Source organism: Cervus canadensis, chromosome 10, assembly GCF_019320065.1.
Source record: "Cervus canadensis isolate Bull #8, Minnesota chromosome 10, ASM1932006v1, whole genome shotgun sequence".
NCBI lineage: Eukaryota > Metazoa > Chordata > Mammalia > Artiodactyla > Cervidae > Cervus > Cervus canadensis.
Window position 1 is genome coordinate 44,233,868 of NC_057395.1, and position 23,100 is coordinate 44,256,967.

The window sequence follows — 23,100 nt, forward strand, 5'->3', positions numbered from 1 at the left end:
TTCACGCCCCCCACCATGCCCCACCTCTGGAAACCAGCATTCTGATGTCTGTTTCAATGACTTCTGTTTTTTAGATTCCATGTGTATGGATACCTCAGTTGGTAAAGAATCTGCCTGTAATGCAGGAGACCCCGGTTTGATTCCTGGGTCAGGAAGATCCCCTGGAGAAGAGATAGGCTACCCACTCCAGTATTCTTGGACTTCCCTTGGGGCTCAGCTGGTAAAGAATTGGCCTGCAATGCAGGAGACCTGGGTTTGATCCCTGCGTTAGGAAGATCCCCTGGAGAAGGGAAAGGCTACCCATTCCCGTATTCTGGCCTGAAGAATTCCATGGACTGTATAGTCCATAGGGTCGCAAAGAGTCAGACACAGCTGAGCAACCTTCATTTTGTGTGATCATACAGTACTTGTCTTTCTCTGTCTGACTTATTTCACTTAGCATAATGTCCTTTAGGTTCATCCATGTTGAAAATGGCAAGATTTAATTCTTTCTTATGGCTGAGTGATATTCCATTACATACATAAATCACATCTTTATCCATTCATCTGTTGATGGACATCTAGGTTGCTTTCATATCTTGACTATTGTAAATAATGCTATGAATGTCAGGGTGCATGTATCTTTTCTAATTAGTGATTTCATTTCCTTTGGATATAGTCCCCAAAGTGGAATTGCTACATCATATGGTGGTTCCTTAAAAGGAAACTCCATATTATTTTCCATGGTGAATGCACCAATTTATATTTCCACCAACAGGGCCCAAAAGTTCCCCTTTTCCACATCCTCACCAACACTTAATTCTTGGCTTTTGATGATAGCCTTTCTGACAAGCATGAGATGATGTCTCATTGTAGTTTTGATTTGCATTTTCCTGATGGTGAGTGATACTGAGCATCTTTTTCTGTGTCTGTTGGCTGTCTGTATGTCTTCTTTGGCAAAATGTCTATTCAGATCCTCAGCCCATTTTTAATCAGATTGCTTGGTTTTTTGCTATTGAGCAAAAATTCTTTGTGTAATTTGGGTATTTGCCCCTTATCAGATATATGATTTATAAATACTTTCTTCCCTTCCGTAGGCTGCCATTTTGTTTTGTGGATGGTTTGCTTTGCTATGCAGGGTGAGAACATTTCAAATTGTGACTATTTTGCCAAATTTCCCTACAACTCCAGTGGCAGTCAGGTGCCAGCTTCCTGAGCTCTCACCAACACAGCTCTGGTCAGGCTGTTTGCTCTGCCATTCTAGCAGGTAAAAATGATAACTGATGATTTTACTAGGCACCATTCTAATTCATCTTGTATGTGTATGTCTAGGAGTATTTCCTTTTCTGTGAAACATCTGTTCATGTCCCTTGACAATTTTTCTATAAGAGTATGGTCATTTTCTTGCTGATTTTTAGGAAACTTTTATATACCAAGGAAATTAGCTATTGTGACAGAATATGTTGCAAATTTCCCCATTTTATTAATATTACTACATTTTTACTTTACAGTATTTTTTCAATACACAGTTTTACTATTTTAATGTATTCAAATGAATCCAATTTCTCCCTGTCTCCTTTTGTGGCCATACTGCACGGCTTGTGGGGGGTCTTAGTTCCTTGACCAGGGATTGAACCCAGGCCCTGTCAATGAAAGCACCAAGTCTTAACCACTGGACCACCAGGGAATTCCCTAAATTTGTCTAATTTATGACAGTTTTTGTACAATTTATCTTACTTGTTGAATTCCGGGTTTTTTGTCATCATTAGAAAGGGTCCCCCACTGAAAGAGTTTTAGAAGTTAACAAAGCAGTTTTTTTTAAGATATAGTTTTCATTTTTACATTACTTTCAGTATCCCTGCACATGCTTTGGAATACTCTCAAGGAAAACAAATCATTGTTTTAGGGTGGATTTGATTTTTAGAACAATTTCATAATTGTTGGAGACAAATGGATAATACCATTTGGGGGATGAAATCAAGGATGCAATAAAGTCATGAGGCGATTCCCTAAAGGAATTTTCAGAAAGTGTCTAGAATCATCACAGGTCAGTAATATAAACACTGCATCTCCCAAGGTAAGCACTGTGAGAAGCCACACTTGGGTGTGCAATTTCTGATAAAGCTGTTTTTAAATGCCTTGTTTGGAGACCATGAACTGTGAAGAGGGTTCATCCTCATAAAGGAAACTGTTTTCTACCACTCCTCTCACCCCTCGATCTGCTGTCAGTGCCTCACGCTGAAACCAGACGTGTGGGCATTTTCCCACCAGGCAGTTCTCCAAGCCCAGCTGGGTGTCCTGCAGTTCAACTCTATCTGACACCATCCACCCGGAGACGGTGCCAGATGCCGCAGGTAAGGGCTCAGTCCTACACGACCACCCGCCCTTCAGAGGCCCTTCTCAAGTCCAGGTACTTGGGATCGGCCCTGTGCTTCCGATCGACCAGCTGTAAGTCAGAGGTCCCTACAACACCCCCCTCAGATTCTATAATTCGCTAGAGAGGCTCACAGAATTCAGGAGAACAGTTTACTCCTTATTGCCAGTTCATCACACAGGATACAAACCAACAGGCAGATGGAAGGGACAGGAGGGGAGGGCATGGGGGAGGGTGTGGAGCACCCACGCTCCCTGGGCACACCACCCTCCTGGCACCTCATCACCCTGGGAGCTCTCCGAACCCTGAACTCTGCGGATTTTTATGGAGGCTTCATTATATGGGTTTGGTTGACTAAGTCACTGATTTCCAGTCCCCATCCCCACCCCAGAGGTTGGGCCTAAAAGAGGCGGACTCCCTGAGCACTCTAATCCCTTGGTTGGTTGCCCCAGCAACCAGCCACCACCCAGGTGGTTACCTGGAGGCTTGCCAAAAATCACCTCACTAACCCAAGTTCAAGTATGATTGAAGGGGCTAACAGGACTGAGGATAAGAGACCAAATACAACAAAAGATGCTCCCACTGCTCCTATGCTTATGAACTCCCCAGAGTTTGGGGACCTGTGAGCCAGGAACAGGACGAAGACCAAACATATATTTTGTTCTATAAATCATGACATCACAGTCCTGGAAAGAGGCTTTAGATGGGCGGGGATCCAACAGCCCCATCTTCAATACTGTAAGGGTTGGGACTTCCCTGGTGGTTCAGTGGTTGGGACTCCATGCTTTCATTGCCCAGGGTGCAAGTTCAGTCCCTGGGTAGGGAACTAGGAGCTGGCAAGCCAAGTGGCACAGTCTAAAAAAGTAAATAAAACAACCTGAAAGGTTTATCAGAGCCTGGCCCCGCCTGTGTGGCTCCAGAGGCCAGAATTCAGACTCACAGAGAAGCTGGTAATGGGGAAAGATGTCCTGAGAGAAGATGGCTCTTGATTCAAGGGTCAGCATTCATGGGTACCCAAAAAGGGCTCCCTGCTGGGGGATGAGAGGTCAGCTTCGGTTGCCTCCCTGGCTGCTTCATACTTCCCACTTCCTTGGATTCACCTTGAAAATTATGTTGAGCGTGTGGCCAGATAAGCAAACCATGTGCTGCGTCCCTCGGTTCTGAGCTACAATAACAACTATGGCCTGTGTTGACGCAGCGCTTACCGGGTGTCAGGCATGGAGCCAACAGTCCATCATGCAGCTCAGAGGCTGGGATGTCTGAGCTGAAGGTCAGTGACAGGAGATGAAGGGGTCCCTTGCACCCAGGTCTGCAGGTTTCCAAACCCCAAACTGGTGTGCCTCCCAAGTTAAGAGTGTCTCCTGATGAAGTTTTCATCACATCAGGCCTTGCATGTAGCTATTTATCAAAAGTGGGTTTCCCTGCTGGAGAATCAATCATTACGATACTCATGAGCATGGAATATTTAGAAAAATAAAGAATCAAGAGAAAATTTTTTAAATTAGCTCCAGGACTTCCCTGGTAGTCCAGTGGTTAAGAATCCGCCTGCCAATGCAGGGGACTCAGGTTCGATTCCTGGTCCGGGAAGATTCCACATGCAGTGGGGCAACTAAGCATATGAGCCACAATTGCTGAGCCCTCATTCTGCAACTGCCGAGTCTGCACCACAACGAGAGGAGCCACGGCAATAAGAGGCCCGTACACCACAAATGGAGAGTTGGCCCCCACTCCACAGTTAGAGAAAGCCCACACACAGCAGTGATGACCCAGGTCTGCCAAATAAAAAAAAAAATTTTTTTAAGAATCACATTAAAAAAATAAAAAATAAAAGAAAAAACCCAGCTCCAGGCTTTACTGCCTCTGTCACTTTGGTAGTCCAGATGTCTTGCTTTGCCGCATTATTAACTGGTGGATACAAGCTTCTCTTTAAGAGCCTGGGTGCAGCCTGTAAACCTTAGTGTCTGCCTCGGGTGGATGTGGCTAAGAAGCAGACATCTCCAGTATGACACTCTCTCCGGAAGCTTCTCTGAAGGTCAGGAGGGCGCCAGAGTGGTGCATTTGTGGTATAGAACACAGGCAGTGAGATGGCTCCAAAGATACCTTCCAGGGTGAGAGGTGGTCAGCATATGCAGCTGATGGTTCTCCAGACCCACTGGAAAGCAGCTCCAGATTGAACGGGTTTGCACAGGAAAATGCTGGAGTTCAGGGCCTGCAGATCCTTGTTCTAAAGCAACAAGGGGAGAGAGGAATATAAACCAGGGTTTTCAGCTTTCTCTTCTCTTTAGAGAAGAGATTTCAAAGAATTTTTAAAATGACTCTCCATGCATTTGGAATATTATTTGGCAGTAAAAATAGCATTATCTATAACATGGATGAACCTTGAAAACATGAGGCCAAGTGAAAGAAGCTAGACATGAGATCACATAGTGCATGATTCTGTTTACACAAAACGTCCAGAATAAGCAAATCCATAGAGACAGCAAGCAGACAGGGGGTTGCCTAGGGCTCGGGGAGGGGGTTGGGGGAGAACTGGGAATGGCTCCTAATTGGTGGGGTACAGGGTTTTGGGGGGTTGATGAGAAGGTTCTAAATGTAGATTATGGTGATGGTTGCATGACTCTAAAATATTAAACACTGTTAAACAGTACTGAATCAGGCTCTTTAAGAGGGCAACTTATGGAATATAATTATAAGATGGTATTTAATATACCATATATAATATCTCAATAGTTCAGTGTGCTGAGTGCCCAGTTGCTCAGTCATGTACAACTCTTTGTGACCCCGTGGACTATAGCCCACCAGGCTCCTCTGTCCATGGAATTTTCCAGGCAAGAATACTGGAGTGAGTTGCCATTTCCTCCTCCAGGGGATCTTCCTGACCCAGGGATAGAATCTTAGTCTCTCGTGTCTCCTGCATTGGCAGGAGGTTTCTTTACCACTGCGCCAAAATAAAGCAGTTTGAAAAATGAAGACTAGCACTCTGGGAAGGCAGCTACCTAGAACTGCACATTTCCTCTAGACAGTTCCCTTTGTGGTTAACCACATCTTATCATTTTGTCCCAGTCTGAAAGCACAAGGTCCTTTCTTCCTTTTTCAGCTCCTAGGCATTTTTTAAAAAATTGATTTCTCTAAGTTTACTTACTTTTAATTTAATAGACATATAACACTGTATTAGTTCAGTGTGTACAAGGTGGGCTTCCCTAGTGGCTCAGATGGTAAAGAAACTGCCTACAATGCAGGAGACCTGGGTTTGATCCCTGAGTCAGGAAGACCCCCTGGAGAAGGAAATGGCAACCCACTCTAGTATTCTTGCCCGGAGAATCCCATGGACAGAGGAGTCCGACGGACTACAGACCACATAGAGTCGGACACAACTAAGCGACTAAACAGCAGTAGAACGGCAGTACAAAGTAATGATTCAATACTTGAATATATTGCAAAATGATCACCACATCTCTAGTTACCATCCACCACCTCACATAGTTAGAAGATTTTACCCTGGGGTTTCCCTGGTGGTCCAGTGGTTAAGAACCTGCCTTGCAATTCAGGGGACATGGGTTCAGTCCATGATCCAGGAAGATCCCACATGCCCCAGAGCAACTAAGCTGGTGAGCTGCAACTACTGAAGCCTGCAAGCCTAGAGCCTGTGTTCAGCAACAAGAGAAGCCACCACAAGGAGAAGCCCCCACACGATGACAAAGAGTAGCCATGCTCTCTGCAGCTAGAGAAAGCCCTCCACAAAGACAAAGACCCACCACGGTCAAAAGATAAATAAATAAATCTTTTAAAAATTTTATTTTTTTTTCCTTGTGATGACAACTTTAAGATCTACTCTCTTGCGTGGGTGCACACTCAGTTACTCAGTCATGTCTTTGTAACCTCAGTCAGGTTACTCTTTGTAACCCTATGGACGGTAGCCCACCAGGCTCCGCTGTCCATGGGATTCTCCAGGCAAGAATATTGGAGTGAGTTGCCATGCCCTCCTCCAGGGGATCTTTCCAATAGGGATGAAACCTGAATCTCTGTGTCTCCCGTCCTGGCAAGCGGATTCTTTACCACTGAGCTACTTGGGGGAGAAGGGAATGGCAACCCACTCCCATATTCTTGCCTGGAGAATCCTAAGGACAGAGGAACCTGGCGGGCCACAGTCCATGGGGTCACAGAGAGTCGGACACAACTATAGTGACTTTGCACACATGCATGCACCTGGGAAGAGCCAAGATCTACTCTCTTAGCCACTTTCAAATATGCAATGCAACATTAGTAGCTATAGTTCCTACTGTATGTTACATTCTCAGGACTGTTTTCTAAAAATTTCTTTCTTTATGGCTGTATCGGGTCTTCGTTGCAGCCTGCAGGCTTCTCTCTGGTTGAGACTCATGGGTTTGCTTGCCTTGCAGCATGTGGGAGCTTGTGCAGCCCTGCAGCATTGGAAGGTGGGCTCTTAACCACTGGGGAAGTCCAGAAGTTTGCACCTTTTCACACATCTCACCCACCCTCAATCCCCTACCTCTGGCAGCCACCAAATCTGTATCTATGAGATTGGTTTTTTTTGTTAGTTTGCTTTGTTGTTTAGATTTCACATGTAAGTGAATTCATGCAGTACTTATCGTTCTCTGTCTGAGTTATTTCACTTAGCATAACATCTTCTAGGTCCATCCGTGTGGTCACAAGTGGCAAGAAGATACCTTCTTTTTTCTGGCTAAGTAGTATTCCATTGTATACATATACCACATCTTTATTCATTCATCCATCAGTGGATACTTAGGCTGCTTCCATATCTTGGCTATTGTGAATAATGCTGCAATAAACATAGAGATGCATATGTCTTTGAATTAGTGTTTTTGTTTTTCTGGATAAATACTCAGGAGTGGAATTGCTGGCTCAAACATTAGTTCTATTTTTATTTTTTAAGGAAACTCTATACTGTTTCCCATAGTGGCTGCACATTCCCAGCAACAGTACTCAGGTTTTCCTTTTTTCCACATCCTCACCAACACTTCTTTTCATGAGGTGGGCCATCTGCATGTCTTCCTTGGGAATCGTCTGTTCAGATTCTTTGCCCATTTTTTAATCAAGTTGTTTGCTTCATTTTTGTTTCTGTTTTTGCTTTGCTATTGAGTTGTAGGAGTTCTTTATATATTTTTAATATTATAAGATATGTGATTTGCAAGTGTCTTCTTCCATTCAATAGGTTGCATTTTGTTGTTGATGGTTTCCTTTGCTGTGCGGAAGCTTTTCAAAATCTTGTACACTGGAAATTGTAAGACATTGATGAAAGAAATTGAAGAAGACACAAGTAAATGGAAAGGTATTTCACGTTTATGGATTGGAAGAATTAATATTGTTAAAATGTTCATACTATCCAAAGCAATCTAAAGATTCACTGCAATCCCTATCAAAATTCCAATGGTATTTTTCACAGAAATAGAAGAGTCCTAACTTTGTATGGAGACACAAAAGACTCTGAATAGCCAAAGCAATCTTGAGAAAACACAAAGCCAGAGGTATTGTGAGCTATAATAACAATAATATGATAATCAAAATGTGGGATGGGCATAAAAACAGATACATAGATTAATGGACCAGAATAACAAGTCCAAAAATAAATACATGCATATGTGGCCAGTTAATTTACAACTAAGGAGTCAAGAATATACAATGGAAAATGAATAGTCCTTTCAATAAATGGTGCTGGAAAAACTGGAGAGCCAAAAAAAAAAGAATGAAACTGAACCACAGTCTTCCACTACACACAAAAATTAACTCAAACTGGATTAAAGACTTGAACTTGAAACCTGAAACTGTAAAACTCCTAGAAGAAAACATAGGTAGAAACTCACTGACGTTAGTCTTGGCAATTAATTTTTTTTTATCTGACTCCAAAAGCAAAGGTCATGAAAGCAAAAATAAACACTAAACAGGAAAAAGCTTCTGCACAGCAAACAGAACTAGCAATTATCTGAAAAGGCAACCCCTAGACTTTTTTCAGTCTCCTTGTGGTCTCCCCTCAGGCCTGGGGACTGAGAAGATCCCCTCCCAGTTGGGGTGAGAGGTCAGGTCAGCTCTTTCCTGGTGAAGCCCTGGATCCTGCAGGGGTTGGACTCATGGGGAGGGGCACTCAGCTGCCCTCCTGAGTCATAGAAGATTACCTAAAAGAAAGCAGGAGATTTGAAAATCCAGAGAAAGAGGGATACTGACCTTACCTCCCTGCCCCTCAAATTTCCTTCTGGAACCAAGGATTCTCTTGTTTTCCCAGTGAGAGTGCCTGGTAGGACTCCACCCAAAGCAAACAGCAGGGCTAAAGGGTTAGCAAAGCAAATAAGGTTTCAGCAAGAAACCTTCCTTCGCTTCCCTGTTGGGTGGACTCTTCTCACTCATAACCTAGGCTGGAATTTCTCTGCACTGAATGAATCTCAGAAGAAACTCAGTGTCGCTTCCTAGAGGCCTGGATATTCAAAAGCTGCCTGTTTGACGGAGCCTGTTTTTTGTACTTAAGCTCTTTCTAGCTTTTACTGCTGACCTAGGGAATTTTTTTTTTTTAAGAATATCTTTATTGAGGTATTCTCCCATAGTAAAATGTACCGGTCTAAGTATAGAGTTCAAACAATTTTGACAAATACAACCTGTAGCCTACCTTAGTCTGTCACCCCAGAAAGTCCCCAGACAATCCCCCTAACCTTGGCCCTTAGGGGACTGTTCTGAATTCCATCCCAACACATTCCTTTTGCCAATTCTGGAACTTCATGTAAATGAAATGGTACAGTGTGTGCTCTTTTGTGTCTGGCCTTCTGTTTGGCATCATGTTTGTAAGATTCACTGGTGTCGATTCATTCCTTTTTACAGTTGAGTTAATATTTCACTATTTCAATATCCTGTTGACAGTCACATAGGCTATTTCCACTTTGGGGTAGTAGTGATAAGGCTCCTGTGAACCTCCTTGCATTTTTTGTAGACATACATTTTTTATTTCTCTTGGATGAATACCTAAAAGTGGAATGGTCCGGCCACATGCTAAGTGTCCATTTGACAATTTGATAAGAACCTGCCACACTGTTTCCAGTGTGGCTCTAAAGGTTACTCTCCCTTGAGTCCTATGCTTCAGTCTCTCCATGCTGTTGGTCACTTACATGTTGAGCATTGTAACAGGTGAGTCCTGGGGCCTGCTGGGGTTTTTATGTGTGTCTCCCTGATGTGACCTAGTGAATTTTAAAGAGGCTTCAAGAATCCTGCCCAGGCCAGCCACCTCTCCCGCCCAGTGTACCCTTGCCTTGCATGCGGCAGGTAGAACCACAGGGATGTGCTCTATCTGGAGTATAATCACGGAGCCTAGCGTGGCAGGCCATGCTGGGGACATGGGACCCTCTCAGAGGAGCACATGTTCTAGGCCAGGGGCAGCAACCTCTGTAAAGGGCAGATTCGGGGCCCACAGCTGACATCAGTCACGATGCTCAGCTCTGTCGTGGACATGTGAAAGCAGCCTAGACAAAATGCAGAGGAATGAGTGTCACTTTATTTGTAGGCAGTGAAGTTTGGATTTCATGTAATTTTCATATGTCATGAAAATTACCCTTCTTCTGATTCGTTTCAATCATTTAAAAATGTAGAAAGTGTTCCTAACTTGACGGCCATACCAAAACAGGTGGTGGGCCAGCCCGGGCCAAGGGTAGACAGAGGCAGTGCCCTGAGATGCAGCTTGAAGCCAGGCCGGCAGCCTTCACAGCAAATCTGCCCCACCAGGAAGAGGCTCCCCAAGGGCGAGGGCTGTGGAGGGTGAGAACCAGACCAGGGAGGCCTGTGGATGTCGGCTGTGTATCCTTCACCTCCTCTCACAGCCCCCCAGGCAGACCCCAAGCTCCACCATTTGGGCACTGCTTCTCTCTCTCCACCCCCAGCTCTCTCACTGACCCCGGCTCTGACTGCTTCTACTTTGGCCTGGTCACCTCAGAATGCCTGCCCATTAGCTACAGGGGGGCCTGCTCTCACCTGTCATCTCAACTCCCCCAGGTCAGCCTGGACCTGCTCGGGAGGGACTGACACTGGTTTAGCAAGCTCACCTGGCCAGGGTCATGGTTTGCAGAAGCTGTGCTGAGCTCAACCTTCTGCTGAGGGACTGGCCAGTCCACCTTGTGGGAGGGATGGTTCTGGGGAGTGTCTGGGAGGCAGGGGAGCCCATGAGGAAACTACCATGGGAATCCTGGCAAGAGGACCCAAAGGAGTAGCTGAGGATGGATAAAGAGACTAGAAACACTGGGCACAAATGGCTGGAGGCACCAGACTTCCTTTTGGAGGACCAGCTCTAGAGAGAGAGAGAGTGCCATGGAGACACCCCCCACCCCAGCTATGTCCATCCCTAAGGCTCAGCACCAGCCTTAGGTCTGCAGGCCCAGAGACTGGCCAGTCCTACACCCTCATGTGAGTGGAGTCCTGAAGTGCTGCCTTCTCTCAGGCAGCATTGTTCCTCTGTGCTGTTGGATGTGGGCCATCGTTCTCACGGCTCTGGGCTATGCAACCATGGGGATATGCCACAATTTATTTAGCAGCCCAGCACTGGTGGGCACTTGTGTGGTTTCGTTTGGGACTGTTGCGAATATTTGAATGTTACGGGCATTTCTGTACATGCCTTTTGGTCGGCCTAAGCATTCATTTCTGTTGGGTATTTTCTTTGGAGTAGTATTGCTGGGTCAGAGGTAGGTGGTTGTTTAGCTTCAGTGAATGCTACCAGTTTTTCCACGTTCCACCTACCTGCAGGACTCTTGTTGATGCAGAAATCACAGAGGCTAAGATATGATCAAGGAGGAGCTGCGGGAGCAAGATTGAAGCCAAGGGCCGGAAGATGGCCCTGGGGGACAGCAGCAGGTAGTGTGGTGAGAGTGAGTGAGGCGGTCCCAGCCCAGGACCTGCAGGTAGGAACTAGCTGAGTGGCTTTAGAGAGGGTGAGGAGCAGGAGGAGATGCCGTCTCGGGGGCGTGGACAGGAGAGAGATGCTGGCAGGAATGGGCCACAAGCCCAGGACCTCACGCTCAGCTTTGCGCGTGGAGAAACTCAACAGTACTCCTTCCCGCAGGCATAGGTACTCCGCCCCTTCTGCGGCCCCGCCCTCCAGCAGGCCCCGCCCCACCCGCGGCCCCGGCGCTGCGCGCAGTCGCGCCCGCGGCCCCTCCCCTCCTCGCCGGCGCGGCGCACTGCGCAGGCGCGGCCTGGCAGCTGGTGAAGCCGCAGCATCCCTGGCGCGGGCGTGTCCCAGCGGCTCTCCTCGTCCTCCTCCTTCTCGCCGTCCTCCTCGTCCTCGTCCTCCCGGGCGGCCGGCGCGATGGCAAAGCCGCTGACGGACGGCGAGAGGCGGAAGCAGATCAGCGTGCGCGGGCTGGCGGGGCTGGGCGACGTGGCAGAGGTGCGGAAGAGCTTCAACCGGCACCTGCACTTCACGCTCGTCAAGGACCGCAATGTCGCCACGCGCCGCGACTACTACCTGGCGCTGGCGCACACCGTGCGGGACCACCTGGTGGGCCGCTGGATCCGCACGCAGCAGCGCTACTACGAGCGCGACCCCAAGGTGAGGCGCGCCGGGGAAGAGGGCGCCCGCGGGGAGACGGCTGCAGGGTGGCTCGGACGGGGAAGCGTCCGCCTGCAATGCGGGAGACGCGGGCTCGGTCCCCGGGTGGGGAAGACCCTCTGGAGGAGGGCACGGCAGCCTAGTCCGGTGTTCCTGCCTGGAGAATCCCATGGACACACGAGCCTGGCGGGCTGCGGTCCGCGGGGTCGCAGAGAGTCGGGCATGACTGAGCGAATCTCTGTCTTTGTGTCTGTCCCGGCTGGAGAGACCTCGGTGAGGAGGGACCTCCGGGGTCGGGGGGAGAGACCCCCAGGTGAGAAGGGACCCCCCCCCCGAGATGGGGAGAAACCCCGCACCCCCAGGTGAGGAGAGATCGCTGGGGTGGTGAGAGACTCACAGGGCGGAGAAGGACCTCTGGTGAGAAGAGACCCCAGTGAGGAGGGATCGACCACCCTTGAGATGGGGGGAGACCGTCCCCACCCCCTGCCCCGGGTAAGAGGGGACCCCTGGGTGAGGAGAGATCCCTGGTGAAGAGACTGGGTAAGGAGGGACCGCTGGGGTGAAGACACACAGACACACACAGACACACACACCCAGGTGAGGTGGCCCTGCACACACACACACACCCCCAGGTGAGGTGGCCTTGCACATACACACACACACACCCTGGGTAAGGCAGCCCTGCACGCACGTGCGCGCACGCACACACACACACACACACACCCTGGTGAGGCAACCCTGCACACGCACACACACACCCAGGTGAGGTGGCCTTGCACACACACACACACACACACACACACACACCCAGGTTAGGTGGCCCTGCACATGCACACACACACACACCCTGGGTAAGGTGGCCCTGCACGCGTGCGCACACACACACACACACACCTGGGTGAGGTGGCCCTGCACACGCACACACACACACACCCCCTGGGTGAGGTGGCCCTGCACACAGCTTCGTCTGCACCTGCACACCACACGCTAAGCGCCTGAAGTCGAGCGGGGGGCCTGCTGTCCTGTGGTGGAGTTGGGGTCACTGGGAAGCCTCTGAGACTGAGGCCCTCAGGGATGGGCCCTGCCTTCCAGGAGCACACACCTGCTCTGGAGAACTTGTTTTAGCTGAAGGTTGGTAGACAGTAAGAAACTGTTGATTCTTTTTACATTTTATACAAGCATAGGTTTATGGTAGACGAGTACAAGGTGCACAAGAGAGAACTTGTTCATCACGTCCATTACTAACCGTGTTAAGAATGCAGGTGTCTGTCCTGCATCTTCTCCTGTTCTTAAATAAATATGCACACCTTTCAAAAGCATATTGAGTGTACGGTTTTGTGGCTCTTCTGTTTCATTCATCAACATTTGTAACACTTGTAGCTTTTTCAACAGCTTTCCAAGTAAATATGATTCTTCAGTATCATTGATAGTTTTCAGTCTGATGCATATGTCATAGGCTTGGCCAGGCCCCTGCTGCCAGTTTGTTTGCTTGGTTTTTTGGTTTTGTTTCTTACCTCTTGACCATGGAGCGTTTTACCCTTTCTTTTATACTACTGTAGAGTGAAAACTGATGAGGGAAGGACACACCTGTAGACCTAACACCAGTTTGCAAAGTTTGATTTGCAGTGGACACCTGGGCACTGGGCAGTTGCTTTGTTGATAGTATTTTTGTAGGGCGTTAAGAAATGTTTAATAATTGCTAAGTCTGAGATCGGTTGCTTTTCCAAGCTTTTTCTGGGGCACTCCTTTTTCTAAGAATAGTGGTAAAAAAGACAGATTTGTTAGAATACTAAGCAGCCTCTTGGTGTTTAGTATGCAAGACAGTGAAGTCACACCAAATGGCTAAAACAGGTTATTTCAATAAGGGCTTGGGTCGACTTTGCCAGGGAAGCTGGCCAAGAGGCAGGACTCCCCCAGAATTCCCTGTTGGTGGCAGAGCTCCACTTTGCAATATCATTGTTATTCATGCAGCAGGTGACAAGCGACATCTCTGCCTGCACACTCAAGGGCATTTCCGGGCAGCTGAACCAGAATGTACCACAGCACCCAAGGGACCTGTTAAGAGTCTTTATTCTATGTTTAGATCCAAAAAAGACTGGTAATGGGCTCAGGGATTGCGGAAATAACCTTTCCTGAACAGGATTAAATTCCTCTAACAAAACAGGTTTGCTGATTCTCACTGATGGCTACGGTGGCCATAGGCATAAACATTCCTCTTTTAAGGAAACTATACAGCCTGTAAATGGAAGGTTGTTTGCCTCTCCTGGATAGGAAGGTCCTTTGAAAGTGGAAACTTCTAATTTAACTGCTTTGATCTGTCTGATCCATGTTGAAAATAGGCTCATCATCTCCTTTTCCTGCAAAAGTTACATGTTTGCTTATAAAGCTGGGGTCCCCAACCGTTTAGGGACCAGGGTCCGCTTTCATGGAAGACAGTTTTTCCACAGCCCCTGGTGGGGTGGGAGGGGATGGTTTCTGGATGATTCAAGCACGTTACATTTATTGTGCACTTTGTTTCTATTATTATTACATTAGCTCCGCCTCAGACCCTCAGGCATTAGATCTCAGAGGTTAGGGAACCCTGTTGGAAAGGATAAGAAACCCTGTTTTGTTAGAGGAATTTAATCCTGTTCAGAAAAGGTTACTTCCGCAATCCCTGAGCCCATCACCAGCCTTTTATGGATCTAAACATAGAATAAAGACTCTAACGGGTCCCTACGGTGCTATGGTACATTCTGGTTCAGCTGCAGGGAAATGCCCTTGAGTGTGCTGGCAGAGATGTAGCTTATCACTGCTATACCTCTGATCCCAGGAGGATCAGAGCATGAGGGAAGGTGGGAGGGCTTTGGCAGCCTGATGATCTAAACAAGAATCAGACTGCTTTTATTTAATATTTTTATTTACTTAAAAACAGTTATGCAGGTCCTTGTGATTACTGGAGACAAAAATTTGAAAACACAGATAAGCCAAAAGGATACATTTAACTGTAATCTCACCCCCTAGTGATAACAGTGTAAATGCTACAGATAGCTTGTGTTCCACATCTCTTTTTCTGGGCAGGTAGAGACACTTGTTTTTATTACACAAAATAGTGCAGTGCCATGCTGCACCTATTGTTTCGTAACTCTTTCAAGCATTCTATTTTTGGTAATAGTAGAAACAATTGAAGCTCAGTGCTCAGAGGAAGAGTTTTCAAATAAGCTGCCTGGCCAAGCAGCAAGTCAAAATATCTGGCTAAAATTTAAGAGGTCTGTACTTGGCAGGACTCAGCGCTTAATTCTAAAGAGACTCCAAGAGACTGAGGAGATGGGGAGGTCAGGACTCCACTCCAGACTCGGGGACGGAAAGGAGCTGGGTGGTAAGGGATGGCTCACACAGATCCAAGCCCCTCAAGGCCTGGCTTTACCACTCAGATTGTTCCACCCTGGGCTGGGGTAGGTTTCTTTCTTGGTCTCAGTTTTTTCATCTTTAAAATGAGGAAGGTCAAGCTAGGGAATCCATTTCTGAGTCCCTTTCCTTTCTAAAACATCATAGTTTTGTGTTTGCTGGTAAAATGTTTCCATTTTACATTGACATTCCGTCCAAAAAGAATTTGAGAATGCTTGAGCAAGACATGACACAGGGGCTTCCCTGGCAGTCCAGTGGTTAAGAATTCGCCTGCCAATGCAAGGGACACAAATTTGATCCCTGGTCTAGGAAGATTCCACATGCTTCTGAGCAGCTAAGCCTATGTACCACAACAACTGAGCTCATGTGCAGCAACTGCTGAAGCCCAAATTCCCTAAAGCCTGTGCTCTACAAGAGAAGCCACTGCAACGAGAAGCCTGAACACCACAACAAAAAAGACCCAGCACAGCTAAAAACAACAAATAAATAATTTTCTAAAAAAGATACGATACAAAAGGCTCACCTTCATAGAAGACCTCAAAGAGAAAGTTGGGGCAAAAGACAGTAAGGGTAGGAAAGTGGATTAAGTTCAGGTGTAAAGTCAGGACACAAAATGCCAACCTAAGTTCTGGCAACCAGAGCACATGGCAGGTTATGCCTAGTTATGGGAGTCCTCAGTCTCTACTAGAGATTCTGGAATGGGCAGGTGGGAGATTTCTTCCATGGATATCTAGAGAAGACATTGTACAAGGTGGACAGCTGGCCTGATGGCACCCCTGCAGTGGATGGACTGGTCAGTTTCCCATGGCTCCTTCCTCATGAGCTCTTGGCATAACCATCATGGTAGACTAAGAAAAGGCGCTCTACCACTGGGCCCAAGCTCCTGTCTTAAATGTTTCTAGTAAGATAATCATAAAGAATACAGTCAATCTTATGGTTTTACTGGATTTGGGAATTGAAGGAAGATAATCTGGAGCAGTGTTTTATACCCTTGGCTGCCCACAAGCCCCACTTCTGAACTTCTGTCCTAATAAGGCAGGAGTGGGACCAGCACTGAGATCTTTTTGACCCAGGCAGCGGTTCTGATGTGTTTGCTGTGTTTGCACTCTGTGGTTCTGGTTGTGGCTGTGGTGTTCTGATGTGTTTGCACTCATCTGTGTGAACTTGATCTTGTATCCTGTGGACAAGCCTCCCTGATAGCAGAGAGCTCAGAGTTATTTTCTGTGGCCAGAAGCTGGGGAGGGGCAGGCGGTTCGTGTTGCTGATTACCCTGACAGCTTGCAGAGCAGAAGGTCGGGTGAAGCCATTGTCTATGAGATGGGGAAACTCTGTGTGTGTGCCACGATTTCTCATAGAAGGCCGCCTAACCTCTGCTCCTGCAGGCTGTGATGGTTCATTTTCTGTGTCAGCTTGGCTGGGCTATGGTGCCCAGATATTTGGTCCAGTGTTAATGTGGATGTTTGTTTGAAGGTGTTTTCTGACTAAATGTGAGAGTAACGTTTGGTCAGTGGATTTTGAGGAAAATGGTATCTTCTGTAATGTAGGTGGGCCTCTATTCACTTGAAGGCCTGAACAGAGCAAAGACTGACACCCCATTTTGAGTCCAAATGCCACTCCTCCATGCCTCACCTCGCCAGATTTCGGTCTTGGACCTCCGTGATTATGTGACCCAGCTCCTTAAAATAAGTCTCTGTGTGTATGTCCTGTAGATTCTGTTTCTCTGGAGAGCCCAAGCTGCTGTGGATGGCAGGCCCCTTATATTCTTATGAAATGTTGTAACCCATCTCACTTCTGCATCCCATCCCTTTTTAGATGATTTTTTTAAATTTATTTTTTGATTGCATCCCATGACATACGGGATGTTAGACCCCCCACCAGGGATCGAACATCTGTGCCCTACATTGGGAAGGTAGAGTCTGCATCACTGGACACCCAGAGAAATCCTTGATGATTTTTTAAATGTTTATTTTACATGATTTGAGACTTTCAAAAGTTGCAAGAATGATGTGAGAATTCCCATATGGTCTTTATCCGAATTCCCCATTTTTAACTTGTTTGTTATATCCTTCTCTTTTTATACATACATTTTTTTTTCCTGTGAACCATTTGAAAGTAAGTTTTAGACTTGATAACCAACCTTTCCCTCTAAAAACTCAAATATGTGATTGGAAAAAAATCAGGGGACTCCCTCATACTAGCAGAGGACTTAGAAAAAACTTGGGGTGTTCACACCATCACAGTGTTGTCACCTGCAGACCTTACTCAGCTTTGTTGGTTGTCCCACTGATAAGAAATACAAGTAAGAAGACTGAGAGGACTTTATGCATCTTTTCAGATATACGGCCTTCCCCACCCTACCCCCACCCCCTCATTAAGCAGAGCAGGCTCTAACCCATATGGAATCCCATATATTTTAAGACCCGAAGCAGGTAAGCAGCAGGCAATAGATGGTTAGCTTTTTCTACCTTGTAGAGAAGGGGGTTCTTAGACTATGGTGAAAGGGCAGGAGAAATGAATACAGAAATTTAGAAAGGTGATTGGATGACAGAAAGGTTTCGCTAGATCTTCTGGAGTGGGAATTACATATAATCTCAGTTTTAGCTGAGTGTCTTTTCTCAGCCTTGAAACATCACTTCAAGGTGAAAGTAGCTCTGTTTACCGGGCTTCCCAGGTGTTGCTAGTGGTAAAGAACCTGCCTGCCAATGCAGGAGACATAAGAGACATGGGTTTGATTCCTGGGTCGGGAAGATTCCCTGGAGGAGGGCATTTCAACCCACTCCAGTATTCATGCCTGGAGAATCCTATGGACAGAGGAGCCATAGGGTCGCAAAGAGTCGGACACGACTGAAGTGACTTAGCAGGCACACACAGCTCTGTTCACAATACTGAGTCATAACGCTGAGTCACAGGTGGAGCTTGACGTGGTCCAGATCACTTAAGATAAATTGATCAGGCTCTGGCTATCAGTCAGTGACAAGGAGGCCTCCGTGACTGTCTGGCTCTGGGATGGGCTGAGTGGACACTTCGTAGATAGGGCTTAGCAGCGTGTGAGGTAGACGGCCCAGGACTATAAAATTGACATCATGGAGCGCAAAGAGAATCTGTTCCCTGCAGAACTAAATGATCTCTAAGATCCCTGCAGGTTCTCATATCCTGTAATTTTATCCTATTTTACATTTCCCAGATTTACTTTGAGCAAACAGACCTGCGTTCTAATCCTAGGTAACAGTACCTAAAGTGAAAAAAAAAAAAAAAAAGAAGAAGAAGTTTGTGGTCTACATTGAGACACAGCCTACCAGTTAGGGGAAACCAAGAGTCCTTGGGATTTCACTCCAAAGGAGTGTGCTGAGTGTGACTTTGTAGGTTGGACCCTAAGACGTCTGGTAGATACCACCCTTCCTCCTCATGCGAGCAGAGTTGTGGTTTTATATAGAAAGCCGTTTCCTCCAGAAAGCCCCTGGGACGCAGTGGTGTGGACGTGGAGATGTGCTCAGGACAGGAGTGAGCCTCAGCTCTCTGGCCAGTTGGGGGGCCACCCCCCTCCACAGCAGCTCTCCTCTTGCAGTGGGATAACAAACACGAGGGGGCCTCAGTGGCTTTGGAGAGGCCGGGGGGGTGCCCACTGGAGCTGACCTGTGTGTTGGGTCAGTGATCAGTGTCCCTGTGTCATGTCAGGGCCAGTTCTGTCTGGCAGCAGCCTCTCTGTGCTGGGAGAGGGCAGCTGGTGAGTTGAGGTGACAGGAGACTGCGGCTGCATGTTCCTGGCACAGATAGAATCGGGTTCTTGGTGGTGGAGAAGTGGATTGCCCCAGTTTGTACCCAGCTTCATTGCCCTGAGTGTTGAGAAAGTTCTTTGTTTCTTCTCCTGCAGAGCGTTCAGACCCTGCTGTTAAACAAGGGCTCTGAACACACTTTTAGGAGAGGGAGAAGAAATTGGAGATCTCAGAAAGCCCAGTTCTATTGTTATTAATCTCAGTTCTATAGAGAGCAAAATGAGGCTGTACCTATTTACATTAAACTCCATGTTCATAGAGTTCATTAACTCCTAAGACTCTTTGTGAAGTTACTCCATAGTGTCCGACTCTTTGTGACCCCATGGACTGTAGCCTACCAGACTACTCCGTCCATGGAATTTTCCAGGCAAGAGTACTACAGTGAGTTGCCATTTCCTTCTCCAGGGGATCTTCCCAACCCAGGGATTGAACCCGGGTCTCCCGCATTGCAGGCAGATGCTTTACCATCTGAGCCACCAGGGAAACCCCCTAAGACCCTTTAGCAGATTAATATGCTATATAATATTTGCATTGATCATGTTTTCATCTGTTTTTGTCGAAGAGCTTTGTTGATGCTTTTCTCTGATGTTACCTGTTGGGGTGGGCTCAGCATGTAATAAATAAACCCAATTGATAAAAAAATCAAGGCTGCCTCTAGGCCATATAACACTTGTTACAGCCGTATTGCAGAGAAGGAATGCAGCCAAAAGGTTCAGTGACCTAGTTCAACCCCGAAGGTGACCCCCCAGAGGTGTGTGGCAAGGTTAAGGGGTTCCTGCTGTTCTCAGGCTCCAGGAGATGAGTGTCTGGTCCTCAGTCAGCACCCCTGAGCTGGGAGGCCCTTTCCAGGGTTGCAAAGATGGTGCCAGGACACTGGGCTGGGCCTGGAGGGCTGTGGGCTCACAGCAGCAGAGTTTGGGGCCAGCAAGTATTGGCCTTTTGCAGGTGAGCCCCCAGGCTTTTTCTTGGACCAAGCCTGTGCCCTCAGCTGTTTTTTGTTTGTTTTTTCCAGAATTACCACCTGTTCTACAGGTTCCACACCCCTCCCCGAAAATCTGGCCTGGTGAGGGGCCCAGCATTGCTGAGTCCAGGGTGGACATGGTGCTCTCAGGGACATAAAGGGACCAGGTCACCCCATCTGCCGGGGAAGGAGCCAGGATGGGACCCAGTCTGTGTGGTTCAAATGCCATCAACCAGCTTCTCAAGAGCCTTCAGTTTTAATGGTTTCACGCCAGACTATCTTAAGGAAACTGGGGAAAGCAAAATCAACATGTGTGGTGAAGTTATAAAAGTACTCCTCACTCAGGCAGAAACAGCAGCAGAAAACAAGGCACCGCCCCTGAGACCAGAGCTCCGGCCAGGCGGGGCCTTCGGAGGTGCCTTCGGAGGTGCCTGGCACAGGGCTGACCCTGGTCGGTCCCTTCTGAGTGGGGACAGTGCTTGGGGGACCCCAATGCCATGCTGTCCCTGCTGTCCTTTTGTGCAGGGGGCCACAGGAGACTCTCCCGGGCCTGTTTGCAGAACTAAGTACGCTGATGAACCCTGGACACCTGTGTTCAACTTGGGAGGAAAGTGGAAGAGATTCAAAGATTTTAAGTCTGATTGCAACATTTTATGCCTCAGCACCCATCTCTTAGGAAAAGAGATAATCAAGCTATTTTCCTAGTGCTGGTTAAAAGTTGGAAAGATCAAACTACAACTTTAAAAATACATATTTGTATGAATAGTTACAGGCAAAATGAAAGCATCTCAACCATATCCCTGACCTGCCAACTTCTTATAAAACCTCTCGGGAGAACCCCAGAAGGAGTTCGGTGGGGGAAAATGCCCCTTGTGTGTGCCTGGGAGAATGTTCACTCGCTCAGACCGCTAGATGCTGTCATCTCGGTGTGTTTGCCTATTGGTTACCAAGCCCCGTGGGAACCCATATACTAATAAATCAGTTCAAGTGTAGGGTAAATACTGTCCAGGACAATGAAAGGTCAGGAAGAGGCAATGGGCCGTGAACAGCAGTGATGGCCGTGGTGGGTAGAGAGGAGCTTGTTACACCATGATGAGTCTGTGATTTAAAGGACACAGGAATGTGGATGGGAATATTGAAGCCAGGCATTCATATAATCAAAAAACGTGGAAGGCTGTCTGAGACTGAAATCTGTTTTTTTTTTTTTTTGTATGCATGCATGTTCTTTTGATTTGTAGATTTGATATGTATGGAAAGTTTTTTTAAATTATATTTTTTAAAAGTACGTTTCTTTATTTGGCTCCACTGGGTCTTAGTTGTGGCATTCAGGATCTTTTTAATTGTGGCCTGTGGGATGTGGTTCCCTAACCAGGGATCAAACCTGGGCCCCCTGCATTGGGAGCGTGGAGCCTTAACCACTGGACCACCAGGGAAGTCCCCCCAAGGCCTTACTCTGGATGACAGGAAGCAGCATGGAGGTCCCGTATAGGAACAGGACTCTGTGGGCCGGATCTCGACTCTGCCGCTGCCTTCCGTGGCCCATTGGGTGGTTGTAGCGGGGGCAGACAGCCCCAGGCACGGGAAGCATTGGAATCCTGCATGATCCCCAGCAAGTGTTGGTGGTCATCTTTTCTTATATACAAAAGTTTATCTCTCAGTCCCCCAAAGCCAGCAAATAGGCAGCAGGTGGAAATAGGCAGACATGTCCATCTGTCTGTCCCACTGTGTTGGCCGTGCTGTTGGCGCTGAGTGCCCAGTGCAGGTGTCAGGAGCCAAGCGCAGACAGGACTTCGTCTGTCCTGGGGGTCAGTTCCCCACCACCGCCCTGTCCCACCTCCCTGCCCTCGGGGGAGGTTCCTTTTTGTCCCCTGGGGGCCTCCAGAAGGGCAGTGCACAGAATCTGCTTTTGAAGGACCCTCCCTGGGGGGCAGCCCCTGGAAAGGTGAGGTTGGCCAAGGCCGAAGGGAGGGAGCCCATTTTAGGGGTGCAGGTAAGTGCAGTGTTGGCTGAGTGCAGCCTCTCAGAAGGTCCGCTCTGCACTGGGATCTTCACGTACGTGGGGCTGAACCAGCTGTCTCAGATGCCTCCTCTTGCTCCCTTAGCGCATCTACTATCTGTCCCTGGAATTCTACATGGGCCGCACCCTACAGAACACGATGGTGAACCTGGGCCTCCAGAATGCCTGCGATGAAGCCATCTATCAGGTGTGGTCCTTGGGGCCGGGCTGCTGGGGTGGCCTCCTGTCGGCACCTAGCCTTAATCCAGGCCCTGCGGAGGCGAGTGCTGCCGTCTGGGACCGAACGCTCGGGCATGAAGGAGGATGGGTGGTGGGTGACGCGCCTTTTCAAGGAGAGAAAGTGAGGCCTAGATGGGAGCTAATGCGTGGAGGGCAGAGACGGGGGCAGGTTTTGATGCTGAAACTCGAAGCTTCTAGACCATTGCACATCACATGCCCACCCCACATGGCAGAAATGCCTGATATCGTTCCATTTCTCTTTACTTTATTGAGCTGGTGGCCCACCTCCAGCTCCACTCTCCCACCCTAAAGACACTTGTCCTGCACCTGCTTGTAAAATTGACCTTCTCTCCTACTCGGAATTGTTGTTGTTCAGTCGCTAAGTCATTGACAACTCTTTGCAACCCCATGGGCTGCAGCACGCCAAGCTTCCCTGTCCATCACCAACTCCTGGAGCTCACTCAAACTCATGTCGATCAAGTTGGTGATGGCATCCTATCATCTCATCCTCTGTCGTTGCCTTTTCCTCCTGCCCTCAGTCTTTCCCAATATCAGGGTCTTTTCCAATGAGTTGACTCTTTGCATCAGGTGGCCGAAGTATTAGAGCTTCCATGGACAGAGGGGCCTGGTGGGCTATAGTCTATGGAGTCGCAAAGAATGGGACACGACTGAGTGACGAATACAAGCAATAGAAAATACAGGGAGGCATGGGTCTTCTTAAACATTGTACATTTTTTCCCCCTAAAATGCTGTTTCACTTGCTGCTTAGCTTTTAGTTAAGCTTGTGTTGGGGAGATTTCCGTGATGGTGGAACTTGAGAATCTCAGGCACATG

At 47.7% G+C, this 23,100-nt stretch overlaps 1 protein-coding gene across 1 annotated transcript in view; it reads left to right on the plus strand.

The window, feature by feature from the left end:
- The first annotated feature begins 11,539 nt into the window (after positions 1-11,539).
- Positions 11,540-23,100, plus strand: part of PYGB (glycogen phosphorylase B) — a 34,232-nt gene continuing 22,671 nt past the window's right edge. Inside the window, exons 1-2 of the mRNA XM_043478443.1 lie at positions 11,540-11,909; positions 22,133-22,234. Coding sequence (XP_043334378.1) covers positions 11,667-11,909; positions 22,133-22,234 — 345 coding nt within the window. The 5' untranslated portion in view covers positions 11,540-11,666. The remainder of the gene's footprint in view (positions 11,910-22,132; positions 22,235-23,100) is intronic.